General features: G+C 43.1%; 1 protein-coding gene and 1 pseudogene across 3 annotated transcripts in view; one reads left to right on the top strand and one right to left on the bottom strand.

Moving 5' to 3' along the window:
* The first annotated feature begins 3,980 nt into the window (after nucleotides 1–3,980).
* The window catches only part of rubcn (rubicon autophagy regulator), a 31,926-nt gene continuing 14,102 nt past the window's right edge, over nucleotides 3,981–21,804 (top strand). For 2 of the 3 annotated variants that reach the window (XM_086263289.1, XM_086263287.1), the window contains exons 1-9: nucleotides 3,981–4,414; nucleotides 6,279–6,432; nucleotides 8,036–8,119; nucleotides 10,000–10,159; nucleotides 10,263–10,369; nucleotides 10,595–10,820; nucleotides 11,598–12,020; nucleotides 12,647–12,694; nucleotides 13,589–13,684. In XM_086263289.1, coding sequence (XP_086119415.1) covers nucleotides 4,377–4,414; nucleotides 6,279–6,432; nucleotides 8,036–8,119; nucleotides 10,000–10,159; nucleotides 10,263–10,369; nucleotides 10,595–10,820; nucleotides 11,598–12,020; nucleotides 12,647–12,694; nucleotides 13,589–13,684 — 1,336 coding nt within the window. In that variant the 5' untranslated portion in view covers nucleotides 3,981–4,376. The remainder of the gene's footprint in view (nucleotides 4,415–6,278; nucleotides 6,433–8,035; nucleotides 8,120–9,999; nucleotides 10,160–10,262; nucleotides 10,370–10,594; nucleotides 10,821–11,597; nucleotides 12,021–12,646; nucleotides 12,695–13,588; nucleotides 13,685–21,804) is intronic. The other variant, XM_086263288.1, reaches the window with a different exon arrangement.
* On the bottom strand, nucleotides 18,263–20,594 carry LOC147313616 (uncharacterized; annotated as a pseudogene).

Raw genomic sequence — 21,804 nt, 5'->3', positions numbered from 1 at the left:
ACTTGCTTTAGCTCTAACTGAGCAACAGAATGAGGAAGAAAGGTGATTTAAATGACTTTGGATGTGGCATGGTTGCTGGGAACTGACAGGTTAGTTTGAATGCATCAGAAACTAATCTGGGTTTTCCCACACAACCAGAATTAAAAAAACAAACAGACTGAAAATAAGTAAGCAGCAGCTCTCTGGGTAAGAATGACTTGTTACCTGAGGTCAGGGGAAAATGACCAGACTGCTTCAAGCTGATAGGAAGGCAGCGGCAACTGAGATAACCACTTGTAGGAACAAAGGTATGCAGAGGAGCAGCTTAGAACACACACATCTTTGAAGCAGATGAGCCACAGCAGCAGAAGACCACACCGGGTGGCCTTCCAGTCAGCTTTGAACAGGAAAGCCAGACTACAGTTTGCATGGACTCCTCCAATGGTGGATTGAAAATAGTTGGCAAGTGACAAGTCATGATTTCTGCAGCAACATTTGGATGGTATGGCCAGAATTTGGCATCAGCCACAATGAAAGCATGGATCCATCCCACCTTATACCACTAGCTCAGGCTGGTGTAATGGATATGTGCTTGACATATTTTGCTTCCACCACCTTTGAATCTAACCCACGAAGAATTAAGTCCATCTCGAAGGAAAAAGGGAGTCTAGCAAGACTTAACTAGCAAAGTGACTGATGAATGATTGTAATTAAAACAATTCACAATGAAAACAAAGCTCTGACCAAAAATAGCTGTTTACATGTGTAACGAAGCATGCAGCCCACTATGACCTCATTATATCACCGTAACAATCATCTGTCCTCTTCCAAAATTCCTCACAGACTGATAGAGCTCTGAGGAAAAACATATCTCATTCTGAGTAATTCGTTTTTCCAAGGAGGAAGTAACTCTGCCTGCTTGCCTCAACGTCTCCTGAAGGAGGACGGAAACTGACACCAGCTCATATGAAGGCATCACTCATCGCCTGCCTGACATCTCAGGCATAAATTTGAACAAAGGTAGTTATTTTCAAACCAACACAGCTACAACACCTGAAACTGAAAGGTCTTTATTCAGCTTATTCGGAATACCGTGCTTTTCTTTTCCAAGTATCCCTCTGGCCTGAGTCTCTCAGTTAGCTGAGTTTGTGGTCACATGTAAACCAATTTAACTCTAAGTTGTTTTTCTGGGACACTCTTATGTAATAAATCCTTTTCATTTATTAAAACGGACCCTCGGCTGTCATAACCTCTTCGGTACTGGCTCAATTTGATTTTTGGCAACGACCGAACAGGCAATAAACCGAATGCCCTTCCCCATCAGCAAAATATGTGATTTATGACTTCTCTGGAAATATATGCTACATGCAAATATCTGTCGGTGTGATTATGTGAGGATAAATTAAGGAAACTGCTCTGTACGAAACTGAATAAGCATGAAATCATGTTTGCACTTCAGTTAACATTTACTTATAAAAAGTGGGAAATTTTCTAAACCCATGTGAGCTTCTTCACAGCCACCTTTTGCCTCTTTGAACTGCAAAACATCAGTCGACACATACAGCTAATGCTGTTTGCACTGGGCTGTAAGAGTCTTTCTTAAGCTTCCCTTTCTTTCAAACCTCTTTCTCTTGAAAACTGTGAATGCTTTCAACATTTATACCTAAAATCTGGAATAACATGTATCAGGAGTTGGCCTTGTCTGAGTCAAACAGCAGGTTGGTTGATCAGCCCTTACTTGCACTTTTCTGCAGAAAACAGCGACTTCCTTGGAACGCCGTTCTCTGTGTTTACAGGTGGCATCATGTGGATCCAGTTTCCTTGTCTGAGCTTTACAGAGTTGCATCTAATCTCATCAAGGTTAATTCAAGTCAGATTAAAAAGAGAATGAAGATTTCGCCCTGTTTTATTTACCCCTTAACTTTTAGACAGCTTTATTTGAAGTTTTTGGTTTTTATGTCATTGCATTCATAATTTTTTCATTGCTCTGCCAGGAATAATGAAAGATGATCTGCATTTTGCACAAAATGGCAAAATTCATACTTTAGTTTTCTCAGTTTTTCTTCTATCTGCTGAAATTTAAAGGGCATGTATTTGTGGCTACGCTACAACACAAAGGATGCAAACTGCACGTTGCTACAAAACTAAAGAACTGGATGGACCAGGTTTTTGTGTCAGCGTGACAGGTCTTCCCAACCACATACTTTCCACACATTATAACATGCGGTCATGCGGCAGCATGTTCACCCCGTATTTGCTCAAAACTGGGAGTGTTTCAAACGTCACTGTGAGCAAATACAGTTCAGCAAATGCAACACTATGAATGAAGGAAGAACGCTAAAATCAACATTTCCGCTCCTTGATTTGACTTCGATCTTGTCACCTGACATGTTCTGACTCATGAACATGTCAGGTGACAGGTAAAATGTGTGTCAAAGGTCAAGATGGGTCATATTAAATATGTTGAGCGCAACTTAATGGTTTATTAAACCCTGTTGGAAAGCTGCTGGTACAAAGTTACATCACTCCATTCTCCTGCTTCACTAAATTTCAAATGGAAATATTGAATTTAAAAATTTAAAAACATTCTATGATCATATAAATCAGATTAGCTCTGATGAGCCAAGCAGGACACCTTATTCTTTAAAGAACATTTGATTACACAAAAATATCACATGAAAGCATTTACCCCGTCTAATACCAAAATTAAACTGTTATTTCGAGTTGGTTAAAGTAAATCCAATAAATATGTTGACAGTGGTACTTTTTTCTGGAGGTACATTCTACTTTGAAACTGAACATTGTTGATATTTCCAGAGAGTACGGAAATAAGGTCGGACGTCTCTGTTACGGTCAAAGTGTTCCTTACGTCTGACTCAGCTAAGAATGTCTAACGTTGTATAACACAGACACGCACTGTCAAATAGCACAGAGGAAGGAAGTCTTATTTAATCACAGGGGTGATTTGTACATGGCGAGGGACTGTCCACGTTATACATGTCCATGTGCGTTATGCAAGGGCAATTACTCACCATTCAGTCATTTGTAACCACGCCTGGCAGTTACTGAGGATGAAAGTTTGCTGTTACAGGGAAACACTGTACTCCGCTGACTCTCCACTGCCATCAGGCGTCACAGCAGAGTCCTACGGCCTCGTGCAGACACACAGTGTAAGACTGTGGCGCCATCATGTGGGGAGGGCAGAAAAGTAGCTTCGCCGGCCACTTTATTAGGTACACCTGCACAACCGCTCATCGACACTCATATTTAACTCCGTTAACAGCTGGCTGTAACCAAGGTCTGTGCCATTTCTGAAGGGAAAATGGGGGGTTCAAGCCGGTAGTACCCAATAAAGTGGTCTGAAAGTGAAAAAATGTCATTTCTGCACTATAATCCTTTCGACTGACTCTTCTGGTTGCTATTTATTCTTTCTATTCTATTCTTGTCTCGTTGTGAACACATTTTTAACTAAAGTAAAAAGATCTTTCTACGGGACAGAATTGAAACCGGAAGAGATTCTTCTATTCTTATTATTGTGCATACTGGTCAAGTGGGACCACTGCCACAGGGATAAGTAATAATAATAATTAATATTATTTGTATTTTTTCACGCTATATATCGATCTATAGATATAGATAGATGTATTGAAGGCATAGATACGACTCTTTAAACAGCGTGAAAAAATACAAATAATAATAATAATTATTATTATTTGTATAAAGAGCGAGAGAGAGAGAGAGTCCACTGTAGTTACAAGTAGATTTTCAGATTAATTCCCTCATTTATTATATCAGGCTGTCCTTTGTAATCATAATAATTTCTTTTTTGAGTAAATGTTTCAGTCTACTGCAGTGTAAAATTATAACGGTCAGTGGTAATTCCCTTGCTGTGGTTATGGGTTTAATCTTTGCTAATATTTTAAAGTTTCAGCTTGAAAATACAGACCTGCAGTACTACTCTGTAACAACAGGTGGCGACATGGACCGGGTTTCTATCTAGTCTTCTAGAAAGCTCTTTCCTCACCCGCCGCCTAAAAGCCATAACTCTTTATAAACTTATTTATAAAACACAACTGAGCCTTTTATTTTCAAATTATTTGCAAGTTACTGAGGGCGGTATTATCTGGTGTTATTTTAAAGTAAGCACTGTTACGTTAAATAGTGGGCAGAGCTACGCAGAACACCACCGCCCACTGATGATTGTAGCAGGTCATGCGGCCTCCTCTGTTTTGATCCACGGCTCTGACAGACAGGGTAGAGATGGCGGAAGACTTTAAGTCCGGGTGACTCTTTCAAGCAACTCTGCTACTGCGATACATCTCTATTGTACCTAACAGGACGGGATATTCTCCGAGAAGCTGGCGGCTTTGTACGGCACTCGGTTCCTCCCTGAGGACATGGAGATCAGGGCAGAGGGAGAATCTGAGGAGCGCAGGTGAGTGACAGGTTAGGCAGCGTTGGTATACGGCTAACACCCATGGTTTCATAAACAAGGCAACTAAAGAGTTATGTCACTGGTTACCTGTGATCTTTGTTTAAAAAGATGACCAGCAGTGAACGCATTTAAGCTGAGTCAACTGTAAAAAAATGCGAGCCTAAGTAGGTTTGAACACTAGTGAAGAACTAATACCAGTATTACCCGTTAAGCTAGGCTAGGCTAACCTGACATGCCAAGGTTTGACAGGCTGGAGCTAATGGCTCTATCCCAAAGGTCTCCTGGTTTATTATTTACTGTGTTGTAAAAAAATATGGCGTTGTTAGACTGCACATTTAGAAGATGACGGAAAGGCTTGTATTCGTTAGCGTTATTAGAGCTGTTAGCTGTCATACAGTGAGATGGTGCTAACAGCTAAACTGACCACATAAAGTACCTGTTGTCTAATAAGATTAAAATATGGGTTATATCAGCAAACTAAGCAGGTGGTTATTTTTATGAAGGTTTACTGAAGATCAGCAGAATTACTGACAGTGCAAGTACTGGAAGACTTTTGGGAAGTTCAAGGATTTCCAAGTGTTTTCCCTAGCAGATTAGAAGGATACATGTTTGCCGATCCTCTTAGTTTGCACAGCCCGGGGTTTCTCGTACATGAACACGCACAGATAAGAGTGGAAGGTAATCCTTAAAACCTCAATCTCTCCGAGTCTAGAGGAATTTTACCCCTGGATGTGGAGGGGCTAATTACATAACTTTACCCCTCTCACAGATGCACCACGCTCCGCAGTATGTGCAGAATGCTCGCTAACCTCCGGCCTCGTCCCCCTTACACTCCTGTGTTACACATATTATGTGATTTGATTAGTTGGCTCTGTGTCTTAACTCGTGATGCTGCTGCTGCTCAGAAATTCTGCTGATGCCTAAGAAAAGACCTTGTGCTCACTGTTGTGCTTCTTCCAGGTTTTATTGACTTTTCTAGCTGGCCGTTCTACTTTCACACACCATCTCTGCCTGAGATACTGTTTTTGATCTATTAGGAAAATAAATTGTTGTGTTTGTCTTTGGCCATGTCAGCCTAGATCAAAGAACTCTTTAGTCTGGTTTCACAGCCTTACAACACATAATCTTCTCTATTTTGTTGCAGTTGTGTTTTTATATATTATACTGGATTTATTTAACACCATGGAGCACATGTCCAGTTAAGTTCTCCTATAATCAAGGAGTTCACCCTCAGTTGTTAACGTGAAGGTTTCTTTGTTTAATTTTTTTCATTTGTGTGCTGCTGGTGAAGTCTGACTTGCTGAGCTGAGGGGGAATGAGGAAGTCCTGTGAGCCAGCAATTTATGGCTCTTGGGGAGTGTCTAATATCTAGTATCTGACTTTTTTTTTCTTTCTTCCACTGCTGACTGTATCCTAAAGATAAGGGTTGACTCAGTACTCAGTGGGTACATGTCAATGACTGAATTTGTTTTGCAGTATACTTCATGAAGGTACTTGTAGAATTCAAGTGGGCTCTCACTAGGTTCAAGACCTGCCTTTTATTTACATTTGTACACAAAATATTGATGTTCATGATAGAACGTCATGAACATCAATAATGGGTTCAAACGTACTGACCTTTCCTGATAGGCAGACTCTTGGCTATCGGGAAAAGTCAACATGTTCATGTTGGGATGTAATCACACTGCTCACACATTCAGTAATCCTCAGCATTTCCAATAAGTCATTGAATTTCTGATTGTTTCTGAGAAAAGAATTTTGGTCTAGATGATTAATGGATTAATCAGCTGCATTGCCAACACCAGAACCTCTGTACCTCCTCCCTCTTTGTTAAATGTCTTCTTGCTTCCCTGTTACCTTCCAGAAAGGAGCACTGGAAGCTGCTGTCCAGCCTGAAGACCACAGTGGAGGGCCTCTTGTCCACCAACAACCCTAACGTGTGGTCGCGGTATGGTGGCTTGCAGCGGCTGCACAAGGACATGAACAACATCCTCAGCCATGGACTGAGGAATGAGCAGGTCAGCACACGAAGCCCATATCGATCTCAACAACAAACCTTTTTTTTTGTTTTAACAGAACAAGGATGGCATTTACTAAAATAACACCAGCATATTCGCATGCTTGGGGGAAATTAAAGAATGCTGATTTTGCTAGATACGTCCTGTGTGTTTTGTATCTTATTTCCCGTGCTGTGTCTGTGCCATCTGATTCTGGTATGAAGACAAAAACACTTTGTGTTGCACTGAAGGTGCATTTACCCTGATCAACTGTATCAACACAGCATGCCTGATGAGGTTTTGGTGCATGCATGTATTGAGACTTGGGATGTTTATGTGAGTGATATTGACAGAAGTGCTGTGTTTGTATTGAAAAACCTGTTCTGATCTGACAGATACTCTCCATATCATGGTAATGGGAGTACCTGCTTTGGAAACAACCTGCCCTCATATTAAATTAAAAACAAAAGTGAAACACAAATGTGAACTAAACCGGAAAAAAATAAAACCATAATAAATCTGGCCGGGATGGAAGCGTGTGATTTTTATCAGGTGGTTTACAGTCATGTGGGGGAAAAAAGTTTTCACAGGACTGTGCAGTCTTGTGAAATCTAAATACACCCTTACGTCCGTGAATTAGGAGGATAAGACGCAGGAAAGTGCAAATGTATTTTATTAACAGATCATCAGGAAGGGTGAGGACCTCCTGTAGAAGCAAATGTTTTGGTGGTTTGATCGTCAGTTAGCATGTTAAGTGCTAAATGATGGTATAATGGGGGGGAAAAAACAACAGAACAGGTTTGGCTTGTTTGACAGCGTTACCAGGGGAAGACTCTTCTCTCTAAAATGAACATGGCAACAGCGCTTAGGCTTGCAAAACCACATCTGAACAAATCATAAGACTTCTGGAACAATGTCCTTTGGACAGATGAGAGCACTTTGGAGAGTTTTGTCCATAGTGCACAGCCTCATGTCTGGTGAAAATCAAACACAGTATACCAGTGCAAACACCTCATACCAGCTGTCAAGAACTGTAGTTGAGAAGTGATGATTTGGGCTTATTTTGCAGCCACATAAATTGGGACATCTTGCAGTTGTTAAACTCTTCTGCATATCAAAGTATTTTTGAGTCAAATGTGAAGCCGTTGGTCCGACAGTTAAAGCCTGGTCAAAATTATATAATGCAGCATGAAAATAATCCCAAGCACAACAGAATGGCTGAAAACAAAAAGAATCACAGTAGTGCAGCCGCCCAGTCAAAGTCCAGATCTCAGCCTGATTGAAATGCTGTGGTGGAGCCGTGAGAGCTGTGTATAAACAAATGCCCGCAAATGAACTGAAGTGGTGTTGTAGAGAAGCTGCTCCACAGCAATGTGAGAGACTAATAAATTTAACAGAAAATCATAACTTATTGTTACTAAGGGCGATTCTGTAAACTACCAATTCACCAAAACTTTCTTTTTAACTAACTGGATGAATATATATATTTTTTCAGTTGCCCTTCTAAAATTTAAGGAAAATATGATATGAAACACAACTCTCGTTCTTCATAATGACTTGCTGTATTGGTTGAAGCTGATACTTTTGAAACTGGGTCATACACGCCTTTGGCCTTGTGTTGCAGGTGTACTACAAGCAGAGAAACTATTGGCCGTTTGTTTGGTGTGTTCGCTACATCAGCCCACAACTCGCCTCCCACGTTGAACAGGTATGCCCAGCCATGTTAAAGCTGGGATGTAACTTTTTTTTTCTTAATCTTTCCTGACACATAAATATTTCTACTAGACTTTCTGTGCATGATTCAATTTCTTTCTTATTCGAAACTGTGATACAGACTCTTAATACATCCTCTGGCTGAAACAAGCTGCTTTAGCGCTCACCCACTTTAAGCCGGCTTTCTTCTGATTGGCTGGCCTTTACAGAGATTTGGAACAGCAGTTCAAAAATAAAAAAAATTAAAAAGCATCTTTATTTAATCAAACACTGCAAGTTTTTTGTTTTTATATTGTGATTTACATTTTTTTTCCCCCTAAATAATGTGGCAAAATACAGTATACACTCTTTTGGCTCTGGTTCTCCTTAACTAAATAATTAATAGTTGCTGTTTAGCAGTGTTTGAGAAAAATATGCTACTGTGATTTAATGCTAAGTGTGGTTTATTTACGCTACATTGGTTGCTAATGCGGTTTTCATTTCTAAATCAGTTTCTTTCTTCGTTTCTCTCGCTTCGTTTCCTACTTCTGAGTCATCTTGTTCAAAGCTTTAAACACTGTCTGGTGGTGTTGTTGTTTTTTTTTTTATTTTTTATTATTAGTTTACTGTAAATGTGAAACCTGTAAAAAGAGCTAATGTTTCAGTTCTCCAATCCTTGTTCACAGCTACCAGGGATGCACACATGCATGTTTATATCTTTTATGTTGTTGCTGTTGCTGTGTGTTTTAGTTTTGAAAGTATAGCAAGTTTCCTGAGAGAGCTGCAAAAGCAAAGAGTAAGCAATTACATAATTTAGGCTCAGAAGAAGCATTTGTTTACTACAAACCAAACACATCTTTAGTGTGAAGGTTGCATTTAAGAAAATGACACTATTGGATTTGGAGGATTTATCTTTTCTGGAGGAAAAATGATAGTTTACTTTTTTTTTTTTTTTTTTTTTTTTTTTTTTTATTATTATTATTTTTTTAACCTGTAATGTGCTCTTGTCCCATCAAGCCTGAAGTGCTAGATTTGCTGGAACTGCCTCCCTTTTGTGGAAAATCCCCATAAAGTGATGTTAGAATGTGTTTGAGAAAAATAACACGGGCCTTATAATAAATTTCTTGAAAAATCCCCCCCAAACTCACATGATCTGATGGCCTGGGTAGAGCCACTACACTTGCTTAGATTGCTGACTTTTTGCTTCCTAGTTTGTTGTGGAAAACGGTCTGCCTTTAACCCCAGTCCTGTCTGTCAGGAGGTAATGGAGTTGTATAACAGCAAATGGACTTGGAGTAATCTAGTTATCCTCATTATTCCCCTGGTGTTACAGACCAGCAGGGCTCACTCGGGCATAATGCAATCACCATGTGATGATTGTTGTTCATATCTGAGCCGCCGTCCTCTAGTTTTGTGCTGCTTTTTATCATCTGACATTCCACTTGTTTTTCTCTCTTTTCAAGCCTGGTGTCTATTTCTGTCTCTTCTTCCTAAACCCTCTTCGTAGCTTTAGACCAACTGGTGGGAAACACTTATGGGGAATGTTTGCAGGAAAACTCAAAAGAGGAGCAGTTAGGTTGACTCAGTGTTGGCTTAATGTTTCTTTTAACAATAGAAACTAGTTTGAAATATATAGAAGAAGATCTGGGTAGGTGTTAGAAACAATTAACTGCCAAGGATGAACTCCAAAGCCAGCACCACCTGCTGAATGGTCACAAAAACAAAATCCAGTTAAGGAAATGTTTATGGCCTCATCAGCCGAATTTTTATTTTTATTTTTTTTTTGGTTTACAAGTTTGATCACATAATTAGAGATGGAAATGTGCTTTTACAGACATATAAAAGTTTTAGCCTGTGTCAACACTTTCCCATCTGCTGTTCTCTGTCCATCCTCAGTTCAGGCACCTGGAGCCGGTGCTAAGCACTGGGATGAAGAGTGCTGGTGAAAGCTACAAGGCTGAGCGTTGGCTGCTTCACAGCTTACAGGTTCACATGCTGTCATCGCAGCTCCGACCTTTGCTCAAGCATCTGGGACACATGCGTAAATACTACAATGGTGAGCCACGTTAATAACAGCCCAGGTTGATATACTTGTATTAGAGATTGCTGTGGTGTATAAGTTGTGTTAACTTTGTTTTCCCCCCTCTCTCGTCTTTCAGATGATGCTTTTCTGCTGAGCGAGCCTCATGTGACCGCCATGTTCCAGTGCCTGGAAGCTGTGGAGCAGAATAATCCCAAACTGCTCGCCCAAGTAGACACTGTTGGGGTGGGTTTTCTGACATCTTTGCACATATCACCTGTTTATTCATGAAAAGGTCACTTGTGCAAATGTTTTTCATCGCTGTTTCACTCAAGTTTGACCAGACTGTAAACACATCATTCAGTTTTTAACCATCACCCATCTTTGATGAGTGGTGTTAAAGTGATTTAATTTTTCAAAGAAAAGAAACTCCTTTTACTTTTATTAAAAATCTTTCTTTCCGCTGCCCAGCTGTCCCCTCTGAAGGGCCCACCTTGCCTGGGACTACTGAAGAGCCAGAGTCTGTGTGTCTTGCCCGGATCTGGTGGGGCTTGGAGAAACGCCGACAAGGCTCCCAGTAGAGAATCTCTAAGCCGCAGACTCACCACCTCCAACTGCTCTCTGCGAGAAGCAGTCGCCACCAGCCAAAACTCTGCAAGCACTACAGCAGCTGGATCCTCAAACAGCAACAGCACAAGTGAGAAAAGAGGCTGGGTTGTGGATTTATTTTTTCTTATACTTAAAGTGTCTTGATGCATGCTCAATCATCCAGGTAAGTAAATCTCCAAAAGTTGATTCTGTTCATCTGGACGTCGCGTTCTCATTGGGAGAAACGTTTCGTCACTCATCCAAGTGACTTCTTCAGTCTCAGCTGACTGCAGGTTTCAATCTTATAAACAGTACATTTGCATAATGACTGAAACCAGCCCAGTGAAGGAACAATGGGCTGGGAGGTCAGTTCCTTCATCATAATTATGCAAATTCTCATGACCATTGATCAAGAACCGTTGATCAATGGCCATGAGTATCATTCACAGAGAGTTGGGGAATGTCCCCTCTCGGGTGGATTTGTGGCAAGGCGCTATGAATACACTACAGTTTGTATGTGAATAGGCAGGCTGAGTTAACCGTACAGAGGCCTGATTGTTTGTTGGCAAAGCCAATTGGTGAAGAATGTGTTAATGCAGTTGGCGAAGTTAGTGTCCTGAGCTGAATGTGCTCACTGAAATGGACAAGGGTGGTTAAAAAATAGCTTAAGTGGATTTAAAATCTCTGCAGCGTGTCACCATTTTTAGACAGTCGGTTTGTATAAACAAAAACAGACATGCGCGATACTTATATGTATGTAAATACTTACATACGCAAGCCCTTGTGGGGCAGAAAATTCTGGGAGTAAAATTTGAATATGTGAAAAACCAAAAACCCATAAGCAAAATCTGAGTACAAATCTTAATCTGTCCCATTTGTCTTGCAGACACTACCTCTCAAACCAGCAGCCTGGAATCTGAATGGGTGGTTGTCACCAGTCCGGGGGAGAACGCACGAGGTGCGACACCCCCACCTGGCTCAGCGTCCATCCCTTCAATCTCATTAACGGACACAAACTCCTTCCTTCAGCCCGAGGCTGACGAGTACGGTGGCGGCGGTGACTCTGACGATGGTCCAGAGTATTTGGCCATCGGTAACCTCGGGCAACGCAACGATCGACGCAATTCCCAAAGCTCCACCCACAGCAGCGAGCGGGGGGGGAACACGGACCAATCCCTGCAGCGTTCTACTACACAGGCCCCGCAGAGGCGTTCATCTTTTTCAGAGGGCCAGAAGGGGCCGGGGAGGGGGCTCAAAGGACACACTCGATCATTCTCTGACACGGGGGTCAATCAGAAACTCAGGAATGGTGAGTAGGAGATTTCAAGAGTTTCCGTTTGGAAGGGATTGTTTTATTTATTTAAATTACAGTGTATAGCAATTTTCTGTTTAATTAAGGAGCCTCTCTTTCCTATGAGAAACATTTAAAGATAAACTTGTACTTCAAAATTGATTGTAATACTTCCTAAAGCGGTGAACTTCAGCTTCAGCTGGTAGCCAGTTCACTTCTTGCTTAGTTACTTTGTGTTGCATGTTCATAGATCACAACGTGGCCTGTAGTACTTGTGGTATTTATTTGTAATTGTCTGGCGTGTTTCTCTGGAGCGAGTTTGTAAATTTCTCATGAGTTTAGGTCATTTTCAGAATTAAACTAACCCTAATTTTACTGTAAGTAGCAGAAATGTACCTGACTAATGCAGTTAAGGGTGAGGTTAAGCTGTAGTTCTACCTGCGTAGTATGTGTGTTTTTTCACAGCTCTCTGATATGCGGTTAAGCCGTGTTCTCGCACGCTTCCTGTCTGAGGTTTTAAAGCTTTCACCCAGTTAATATCGGCTCCGTTTGCTCAGACTGTTTCCCCTTTCTTGGCTTGAATTAATCATCTCTTCTTCTGCTCTGTCCTTGTCTTATCTCTCCCTTCTACTGTTTGCACAAAGGAGGGGGCCACAGAAAAATCACCATAATAATAGAGGACCCGGTAGCAGGTTGGCGGTGCAGTTTCACTGTACTCCATCACATGACTTCTCATCTCCCCTCCGCTTTTTAAAAAAAAAAAAAAAGTTCTTTGTGTGCATGGTGAAGAACTCCATCCCTCTTATTTTCCACTCTTGTCTTCAGCCCATCATTTGTGTTTTGGATTTTTCTTCTTATTTGTTTATTTAAACCAAATCAGATTGGTGTGAAGAAGTCACTTTATCACTTTGCTTTCTTTTGTTCTGGGACTCTATTACAATTCACACCTTGGCTCATGTGACCCTTACGACTCGCATGACAATGAGGTGGCTCAATGACTCTCAAAATTGTCAGTGTTACAGCCCCATTAGAGGTTAAATACCTGGGAGTGTCCCGTCTATTTGAGAACCCAAAAAGCAACATTGCCTTTAACTGAAGTGTGATGGGGGTGACCGGCGACCATAAAGGTTCCCTAAGACTACGTGTCAGTATTGTATTCAAAGAATCATGTAGTCTTGTCTTTTCTTCTGATGTTTTGAAGTTTTAATATAAATTCTGGAGCTCACAGAGAGGAAGATTCCCAATGCAAAACATAACTTTAATGCAGTATTGTTTACATTTGCAAAGCAATGACAATGTAAACAATACTGTAAGTTTGTGGTCTTTAAGTAAAAGTGGGTCACTGAGTGATATAGACTACCTCTGTTTCACTCTGCAGTTAGGCTGGTTGGCACTCAAAGCCACATTTGTTTCAGTGTAGCCATACACTACACAATAGCCTTAGACGTCATTGTCCAACACAAAGCATTTAACCAGCTGCTTTTCCTGCACTCAAGCATGTTTGCATCCATTTCTCTTAAAAGAATACTGTAATGAGGTGAAGGATGTATTAACACACATCCTTTTTTTGTGTGTGTGTCTCTCAGAATCAGCAGGCGAGGACTGCTGCATGAAAGACTACAGCCCGTTCTCACCTCAGCACAGTGATACCAGCACATCCAGTTCTCTTTACATGGAGTCTTGTGAGTTTTCTGTGTGAATACTGACACGCATATGTCAGCTGACGTCTTGATGAGTTTTGTTTATTCAAAATGCAATTAGGTCATTAAATAGAGATCGACAGACCACGCGACTTTCGCGTATTGCATTGTAGGTACGAATGGCAGCAAAATCAAAACACTGCATCAGGCGCTAGCATTTCCAGCACCGGTAATCGTTCATTCTGCGGTTTTAATCCCTGCTTGCATTTTATTTGCCCCCAAAACAGTTGCGTACAAAACGAAGGCGAACACAGCAGGTCCGTACAAAGACAGACTTGATGAAAAGGCAAAAAAAAAAAGTACGAGGAAAAAAATCAAAGGAGTGAAAGGGTCAGACCATACAAGCATACAGAGTGCGCTAAAGACGTTGGCGTGCTGCCCAACTTTCATCACACTCATATTTAGAATTATATGGTCCTAAGTGTGAGTGCATACACTCACGAAATGTTTAGTAACTTCAGATCCCTGCAACAAGCCCAGGTCCAGTTTATTTTGGTGTGTCTATTTTCTGATTTGGACTATTTCATTTTACAGCTGTCGTTAAAATTTTTCCATTTTCTCCTGTGCAGGCCAACGCAATTTATTTGTCTTTTCAGGTTGTAGTTTTACACAACATTTTCAGATCCAATAGAAATAAAATAAGTTTTTCATAATTCATTCAATTTATTGTCTTTATTTATAACTGGCATTATTGTTTCATTCTATTATAGATTCTTACAAGAAAGAGGCAAATCCATTATGCTTTATTAGCTGCTTCGGTGAAAAACAAATCAACAATGCAAAAAAACAAAACAAAAGAACCACAAAACATTTCAAAACAACATACTGGAAAACAGTTATTCATCACTTGATTGCTTCAATACAACCCTTGGGCACATATATGTCGGACTTTTCGTGGCTGTTTTGATCTCGCTCTCCCTCTTAACCGATCAAATCTCGCTGTGGTAGCAGCTTTAAACTCAGTATGACCCAGGTCGATAGAGGGTGCCCAGTCTGGACCGCAGCATTTTGTAGGCTGGTTTTCCTGCAAAACACAACAAACATTAGCAGGCAAAGCCACAGTGAACAAAGCAGCAAAGCGCAACGAATTCAGTTCAAATCCATATAAGACTTATTTGTAACCCACATCAACAATTATGTTATGATAAATTACGTGTTAACTACAACAAAAGATTTACCTTTGTGGAAATGCTTGGAGCAGACTAACATGTGAGTGTAACGGAGCGGAAAGGCTGATTTTATTTCCAAGTTGTTTTGTGTTTTTAAAAGGAAGGAGACCTTCCTAAAAACGGGCAGAGCAGTGGAGCCGCCAAGGGAAACACACAATTTAAACTGTAAGATTAAAAATATAATTTATTATATTTAAATAGTTAAAAATGTAAGATAAATTAAAACAACCTTGGCCAAGGGATAACACAATAAAAATCAATAAACCACAACATTAAAAGTCCAGTGGAATCCACCACAGCATAAAAGTCCCAGGGAGTTAAGAAATCCAGCGAAGTAAAAGGGAAACCCAGCGGAGTCCTCTCCTTCCTTTCCGCATTCGCGTCTTGATATGCTAGAGAAAGGGAGGAGCGGCAGTCACTATTCTTCCGGCAGTTTTTATTCAATAAAAGGGGATAAGTCAAAGACTTACCCCGGGTGGGCAGAGCTCTCAACTCCGCCCGCCGCTCTTAAAAACTGCAAAGCCACACAGCCGTCCCGTGCCTTCCGCTGGTGCTGTCTCCGCTCTCCCCGCTGGTACTGTCACTCTCTGCACTGGTGCCCTGTGCGCTGGTGCCCTGTGCGCTGGTGCCCTGTGCGCTGGTACTGTCCGTTCTCCCTCGAACGCCAAGCTCCAACCCTCTTATGTGTCACTCAGCACTCTGTAAATTACACTCCCTTTCCTCTCAGGTGTGTCCAATTAGTAAAAATGGGGAAAGGCGGAGTCTCTCCAGGACAATTTGCCGGCAACTAAAACATGCAAACTAAATAAAACACTGCACAAAAATATAACCAATGCATGCAATATAAAAAATAAATATGTACACTTCACATTAAAATACAGCACAGCAAAACAACATCCGTCCTTCCCTGGATGACATCCCCCCACACTGAAATATTAGCAGTCCCTGCTAATGCTCCATCTCCCTATAACGCTCTGGTGGAATCCCACGCGTGGCCCTAATGGACCGTCTAAGGGACATACCTGAATCACTCTGGTGAGGTGACACACAGTCAGTAAGGGGTAAAAATCCATAAAACACTGGCGCTGGGAAATCCGAAGGGCCTGTGGTCGGCTCCTCCGTAGGAGGGGTAAAGTCTGTTTGAGGATCAATGCACACTTTTAAGGCATTCCTATGTAAAGTTTGTATATTACCCCCCTTTTCTGGTTTGACCTTATACACTAAGCCCGTATCTCCCACCTGTTCCAACACCACATATGGCTCAGGAGACCACCAGGAGCACAGTTTTCCTTTGCCCTGTCTGTTTCGGTCACGTACCCAGACTCTCTCTCCGGGCAACAATGGGAGGGTACAGCCTCTTTTCTCATACTGGCTTTTGTGTTGGGAGGCCGCACTATACATCCTCTGCCCAGCCAAACGGTAAGCTAGGGAGAGTTTCTGTTGATGAGAATACACCCACTCACTTACATCCTGCCTCGCCTGCTGGGGGGCCACGCCTAACACCACGTCCACAGGAAGTCGCAAGTGTCGACCAAACATCAAATAGGCAGGCGCATAACCTGTGGAACTATGGATAGTATTATTATAAGCATGAACGAGTTCCGGCAGATTTCCTACCCACTGGCTCTGCCTAACTGATTCTAGGGAGCGGAGCATGTTCAATAGGGTCTGATTGAAACGTTCTACACTACCATTCCCTGCAGGGTGGTAAGGTGTCGTACGGCTTTTGGCTATACCATAGGTATCACAAAGCTGTTTCATTAATGCAGATTCGAAATTAGACCCACGGTCGGAGTGGAGTCGGCCTGGGCAACCAAACGGCTGTATCACATACTTCCACAAGGCCTTTACTGTAGTCTCTGCTGTTTGGTTTATTGTAGGGATAGCCCAAGCGAACCGCGTAAACAGATCAGTCACCACAAGTATGTTTTGATAAGTGTCAGTTGGTCGGCCTAAGGACAGAAAATCCATGCCTACAACCTCCAAAGGGTATGAGACTGAAATAGGGTGCAGTGGAGCCCTAGGTTCTACCCTCTCCTTTTGTAGACTACAGGGGACACAACCCAGATGAAACTGACGTACCTGCGCTTCCATGTTAACCCAGTAGAACCGCTGCCGTATCCGAGAGAGGGTTCGATCTACCCCCGCATGGGCAGCAGCCTCATGGATCTTCCGCCACACCTCATGGCACCTAGAACTAGGACACACAACTTGATGACGAGTCTCCTGGGTATATTCGTCCGACACTTTACGGCACAATACTCCGTCTTTAATGAAAAGTCTTTTTTGCTGCTGTAGGAGTCGCCGCACACCATGCGACAATGCCTGACGTTCTGACTTTGTAGGTGCGACCTGAGCTTCCAGAAGTTGTTTTACCACTTGAATATCCGGATCGTGAACTTGTGCTTCTGCCCAGTCACTCCCCTCTACCTCACAGGTCAATTCAATGGCTGCTGAAGTGACTCCACGCTCTGATCCAGCCCCCTCCAGGTGCTCTGCTGGGACAGTGGGGAGTCGAGAAAGGGCATCAGCATTAATATTGCTCTTACCCGAACGATACTTGATCTCGTAGTCGAAAGAGGCCAGCTGGGCAACCCAACGTTGTTCTACTGCGCCCAAGCGAGCAGTCTGTAAATGGGCCACAGGGTTATTATCAGTATACACAACGAATCGTGCACCAGTCAGATAGTCTTTAAACTTTTCGGTAACCGCCCACTTAAGGGCTAACAGCTCCAACTTGAAAGAACTATAGTTTGCGTCATTCCGTTCCGTGTGGTGTAAACTTCTGCTGGCGTACGCTATTACCCTTTCTTGGCCCTCTTGAACCTGCGCCAGAACGGCTCCCAGCCCGCGGCCACTGGCATCTGTATACACAATAAAGGGAAGAGAGTAATCTGCGTATGCCAAAACAGGTGCCTGCGTTAAAGCTGCTTTGAGGGCCTCAAATGCCGTTTGACATTCTGGGGACCACTGTACTTTACGACGGTCTGTTCTCTTGTTCACAGGGACCCCTGTCAATAATGCATTTAAAGGGCGTGCGATTTGAGCAAAACCGGACACAAAACGTCTGTAGTAACCAGCCAGGCCCAAAAAGGATCTGACCTGTCTGATGGTATCAGGGACCGGCCAATCCATCACCGCAGAAATCTTATCCGGGTCTGGTCTTACACCATACTTATCCACTACATGCCCCAGAAATTTCACCTCTTGTTGCAGGAACTCGCACTTGTTCGGCTGTAACTTCAACCCATGACACCACAGCCTCTGAAACACTTCATCTAGATGCTGTAAATGAGACGAAAAGTCAGGTGAATAAATGATAATGTCGTCTAAGTACACCAATAAAGACTCTGCAATCTGTCCACTCAAACAGTGCTGCATCAGGCGCTGAAATGTAGCGGGTGCATTGCACAGACCAAACGGCATCCGCTCGAACTCAAACAACCCAACTGGGGTCGTAAAAGCAGTCTTTTCTCTGTCCATCGGGTCCATTTGGACCTGCCAGTATCCACTGGCTAAGTCCAGGGTGGAAAACCACTTCGCTCGAGTAAGGCTTGTCAATGTCTCTTCTATTCGTGGCAAGGGGAAAGCATCTTTATGCGTCACCGCATTCAATTTTCTGTAGTCCACACAGAACCTCCAGGCGCCATCCTTTTTTCTCACCAAAACAATGGGTGCAGCCCATGGGCTACAGCTTTCCCGGATAACTCCCTTTGCCATCATATCTACCAAGAGACTCCTCATTTCCTTATACATTGCGGGGGGCAAAGGACGATACCTCTCTCTAATGGGAGCTGCATCACCTGTGGGGATACAATGATGCACCAGGTCAGTCCTCCCGAAATCTTCGTCATCTTTAGAGAACACCTTCTCCCATTTAAGCAATAGAGCACGTAGCTCGCCCTGTTGCAGTTCAGACAGGTCAGGTCTTTCAATCAGTTTATTCATCTCCCCAGGTAATCTCTCCTCCTCCGTGGGGGCGCCACTATCGACCAGGGCCACCTCCACCACACCGTCCGTCCCAAGGGACAGGCTCAGGTCCTGTGAGCCATGTACGTCAGCTTCATCCACGCAGGATAGCTTTCCCAGTTTCTGGTAGCGACCTATAAAAAGAGGATAGGGGTGTGGGTTACAAATCCTCACAGGCACTCTCCCGGCCCTTACCATGACAAGGGTTCTCGCCACCCCCACATCAGGGGTTTCAGGCAGTGCCTCCACCAAGGCACAATAGTCTGTTCCTTGCGGACCCGTCTGAGTCCGGCCCCACACCATTATTTCACTCCTCGGGGGGACTTTAATTTTGCGTCGGCCAGCTAGCCGTACATACCCCACCATTCCGTCCTCCACTGTACTTGCTTCTATCCGTCTGCATGTTGCGAAGGCAGTCCTCCAGGCCTGTTGATTCGTTAATTGCTGTGGGGCAGGAGTAGTCTTTTCCGGCCACTTAATTACATTCCAACAGGCAGTCACAACATTCATACCAATAATCAGTGGGTGAGTGCAATGGTCATCTTTTACCACCACAACCCCGCGTCCAGGAACCTTAACACCTTCTATTTCCATGTCCAGGACAGCATAGGTGGTATAGGGAATTTCCAGACCATTGGCGGCTCTCAGCCTAAAGGCGGTTGGAGTTTTCTCAAGCCTAGCCTGGGAAAAATACTCATTAAACAGACTCTCCTGTATCAAAGTCACTTGTGACCCGGTATCCAACAAGCCTTGAAGCTCCACCCCTTCGATCACTATCTTCACTGTTGGACACTGCCCAATAAATGTTTCTGTGGCCCTTAATTCCTTAGGTGAACCAAAAAACCCCGCCCCTCGGACCTCAGCAGCAGGGTCATCTAGTTTAAACTTGGCTGGGAAGACATGGAGGTCTGGCAAAACCTAGCTATATGTCCTGCTTGTTTACACCTCCGACAGATAGGCCGACCTTGTGCATCCCAGCTAGCATTTGATTGTCGCGGTCTTCTCCTAAACTGAGGTGCAGGCGGAAGAGTAGCTACAGCTGGCTGAGTGGAGCCTCTAATTTCCCTTACTAGCTCTTGTGCCAATCCTTTAATTTGTGCCTTAACATCCTCCAGTATCTCCTGTTTTAACACCTGCCTCCAATCTTCTTTCTGTTCAACTTTAAAAGGAGCATGAGACTTATTTACAGACAGGCAGGTTACCTCAGACTGGGGCTGTACATGTTCTGAGTCTAGGAGCAGTGCCTCCTGGCGTATGGCAGCAAAATCTTGGTCTGGATTACGCCGCACATAAACCTTCAGTGCCTGACTTACAGGGCCCTCCCGCAATCCTAGCAACAATTGATCTCGCAGGGCTGCATCAGAGGGGACATTATCTGGATCATGCTTTCGCAACCTACAGTATAATTCTCTTAACCGCAAGATAAATGAAGATACAGTTTTACTTGAGTTCTGAGTGCAACTAAAAAACTGTGACCTAAGAACTGGGGTGGGGACACGATCACCATATAAAGAGTCTAAAAAAGAAAAGATTTTTTGTACTTGGTCTCTTTCACTGGTTTCAAGAACACTGACCTGACGTTTAGCCTCACCTGCTAGCGCTCCCAACACAATAGCAACTTTCCTCACTTCAGGCAAGTCCTGAGATCCCAGCAGCCCCCGCATCTGCTCCTTCCACTCCTGATATTGCACATCCTGATCAGGCCCTTTAAACTTCGGCAGCCACGGGGCTCCGGGATACACAGGCATCATCATATTTGCTATTCCCCTGGCTAACCCAACTGCTCTTGGCTCCGTATCCTATGTCGACAACGCCAATTATGTAACGGAGCGGAAAGGCTGATTTTATTTCCAAGTTGTTTTGTGTTTTTAAAAGGAAGGAGACCTTCCTAAAAACGGGCAGAGCAGTGGAGCCGCCAAGGGAAACACACAATTTAAACTGTAAGATTAAAAATATAATTTATTATATTTAAATAGTTAAAAATGTAAGATAAATTAAAACAACCTTGGCCAAGGGATAACACAATAAAAATCAATAAACCACAACATTAAAAGTCCAGTGGAATCCACCACAGCATAAAAGTCCCAGGGAGTTAAGAAATCCAGCGAAGTAAAAGGGAAACCCAGCGGAGTCCTCTCCTTCCTTTCCGCATTCGCGTCTTGATATGCTAGAGAAAGGGAGGAGCGGCAGTCACTATTCTTCCGGCAGTTTTTATTCAATAAAAGGGGATAAGTCAAAGACTTACCCCGGGTGGGCAGAGCTCTCAACTCCGCCCGCCGCTCTTAAAAACTGCAAAGCCACACAGCCGTCCCGTGCCTTCCGCTGGTGCTGTCTCCGCTCTCCCCGCTGGTACTGTCACTCTCTGCACTGGTGCCCTCTGTGCTGGTGCCCTGTGCGCTGGTGCCCTGTGCGCTGGTACTGTCCGTTCTCCCTCGAACGCCAAGCTCCAACCCTCTTATGTGTCACTCAGCACTCTGTAAATTACACTCCCTTTCCTCTCAGGTGTGTCCAATTAGTAAAAATGGGGAAAGGCGGAGTCTCTCCAGGACAATTTGCCGGCAACTAAAACATGCAAACTAAATAAAACACTGCACAAAAATATAACCAATGCATGCAATATAAAAAATAAATATGTACACTTCACATTAAAATACAGCACAGCAAAACAACATCCGTCCTTCCCTGGATGACATGAGCTGGAACGTTAGATTTGGTCTTGGAATAGCTGTAATCCAGGCCATCCGTCGCCTCTTCGTGACTTCGGAAACATGACTTGAACAATTTTTCTTCCGCGAAGGAATCCGATAAAAAAACGATCTCTTTACCCGTCGGCTTCCCGTGACTGTCATGTGACCGCCTATGGCAGTTAATAATACAACAGCTTCTTGCCATTCTTTGTGTCTCAGTTTATCTCTGTGTGACTGTTGTCTTGTAATAGCTCGCGCGTGCTGCCTCTTGTACCTA

Source organism: Aulonocara sp. 'chitande type north' Nkhata Bay, linkage group LG15, assembly GCF_057382095.1.
Source record: "Aulonocara sp. 'chitande type north' Nkhata Bay isolate Kocher_YH1m ecotype deep benthic linkage group LG15, A_spYH_male_GT1.1, whole genome shotgun sequence".
NCBI lineage: Eukaryota > Metazoa > Chordata > Actinopteri > Cichliformes > Cichlidae > Aulonocara > Aulonocara sp. 'chitande type north' Nkhata Bay.
Note: the sequence above shows the minus strand (reverse complement) of the source record. Positions and strands in the feature narration are given on the sequence as shown.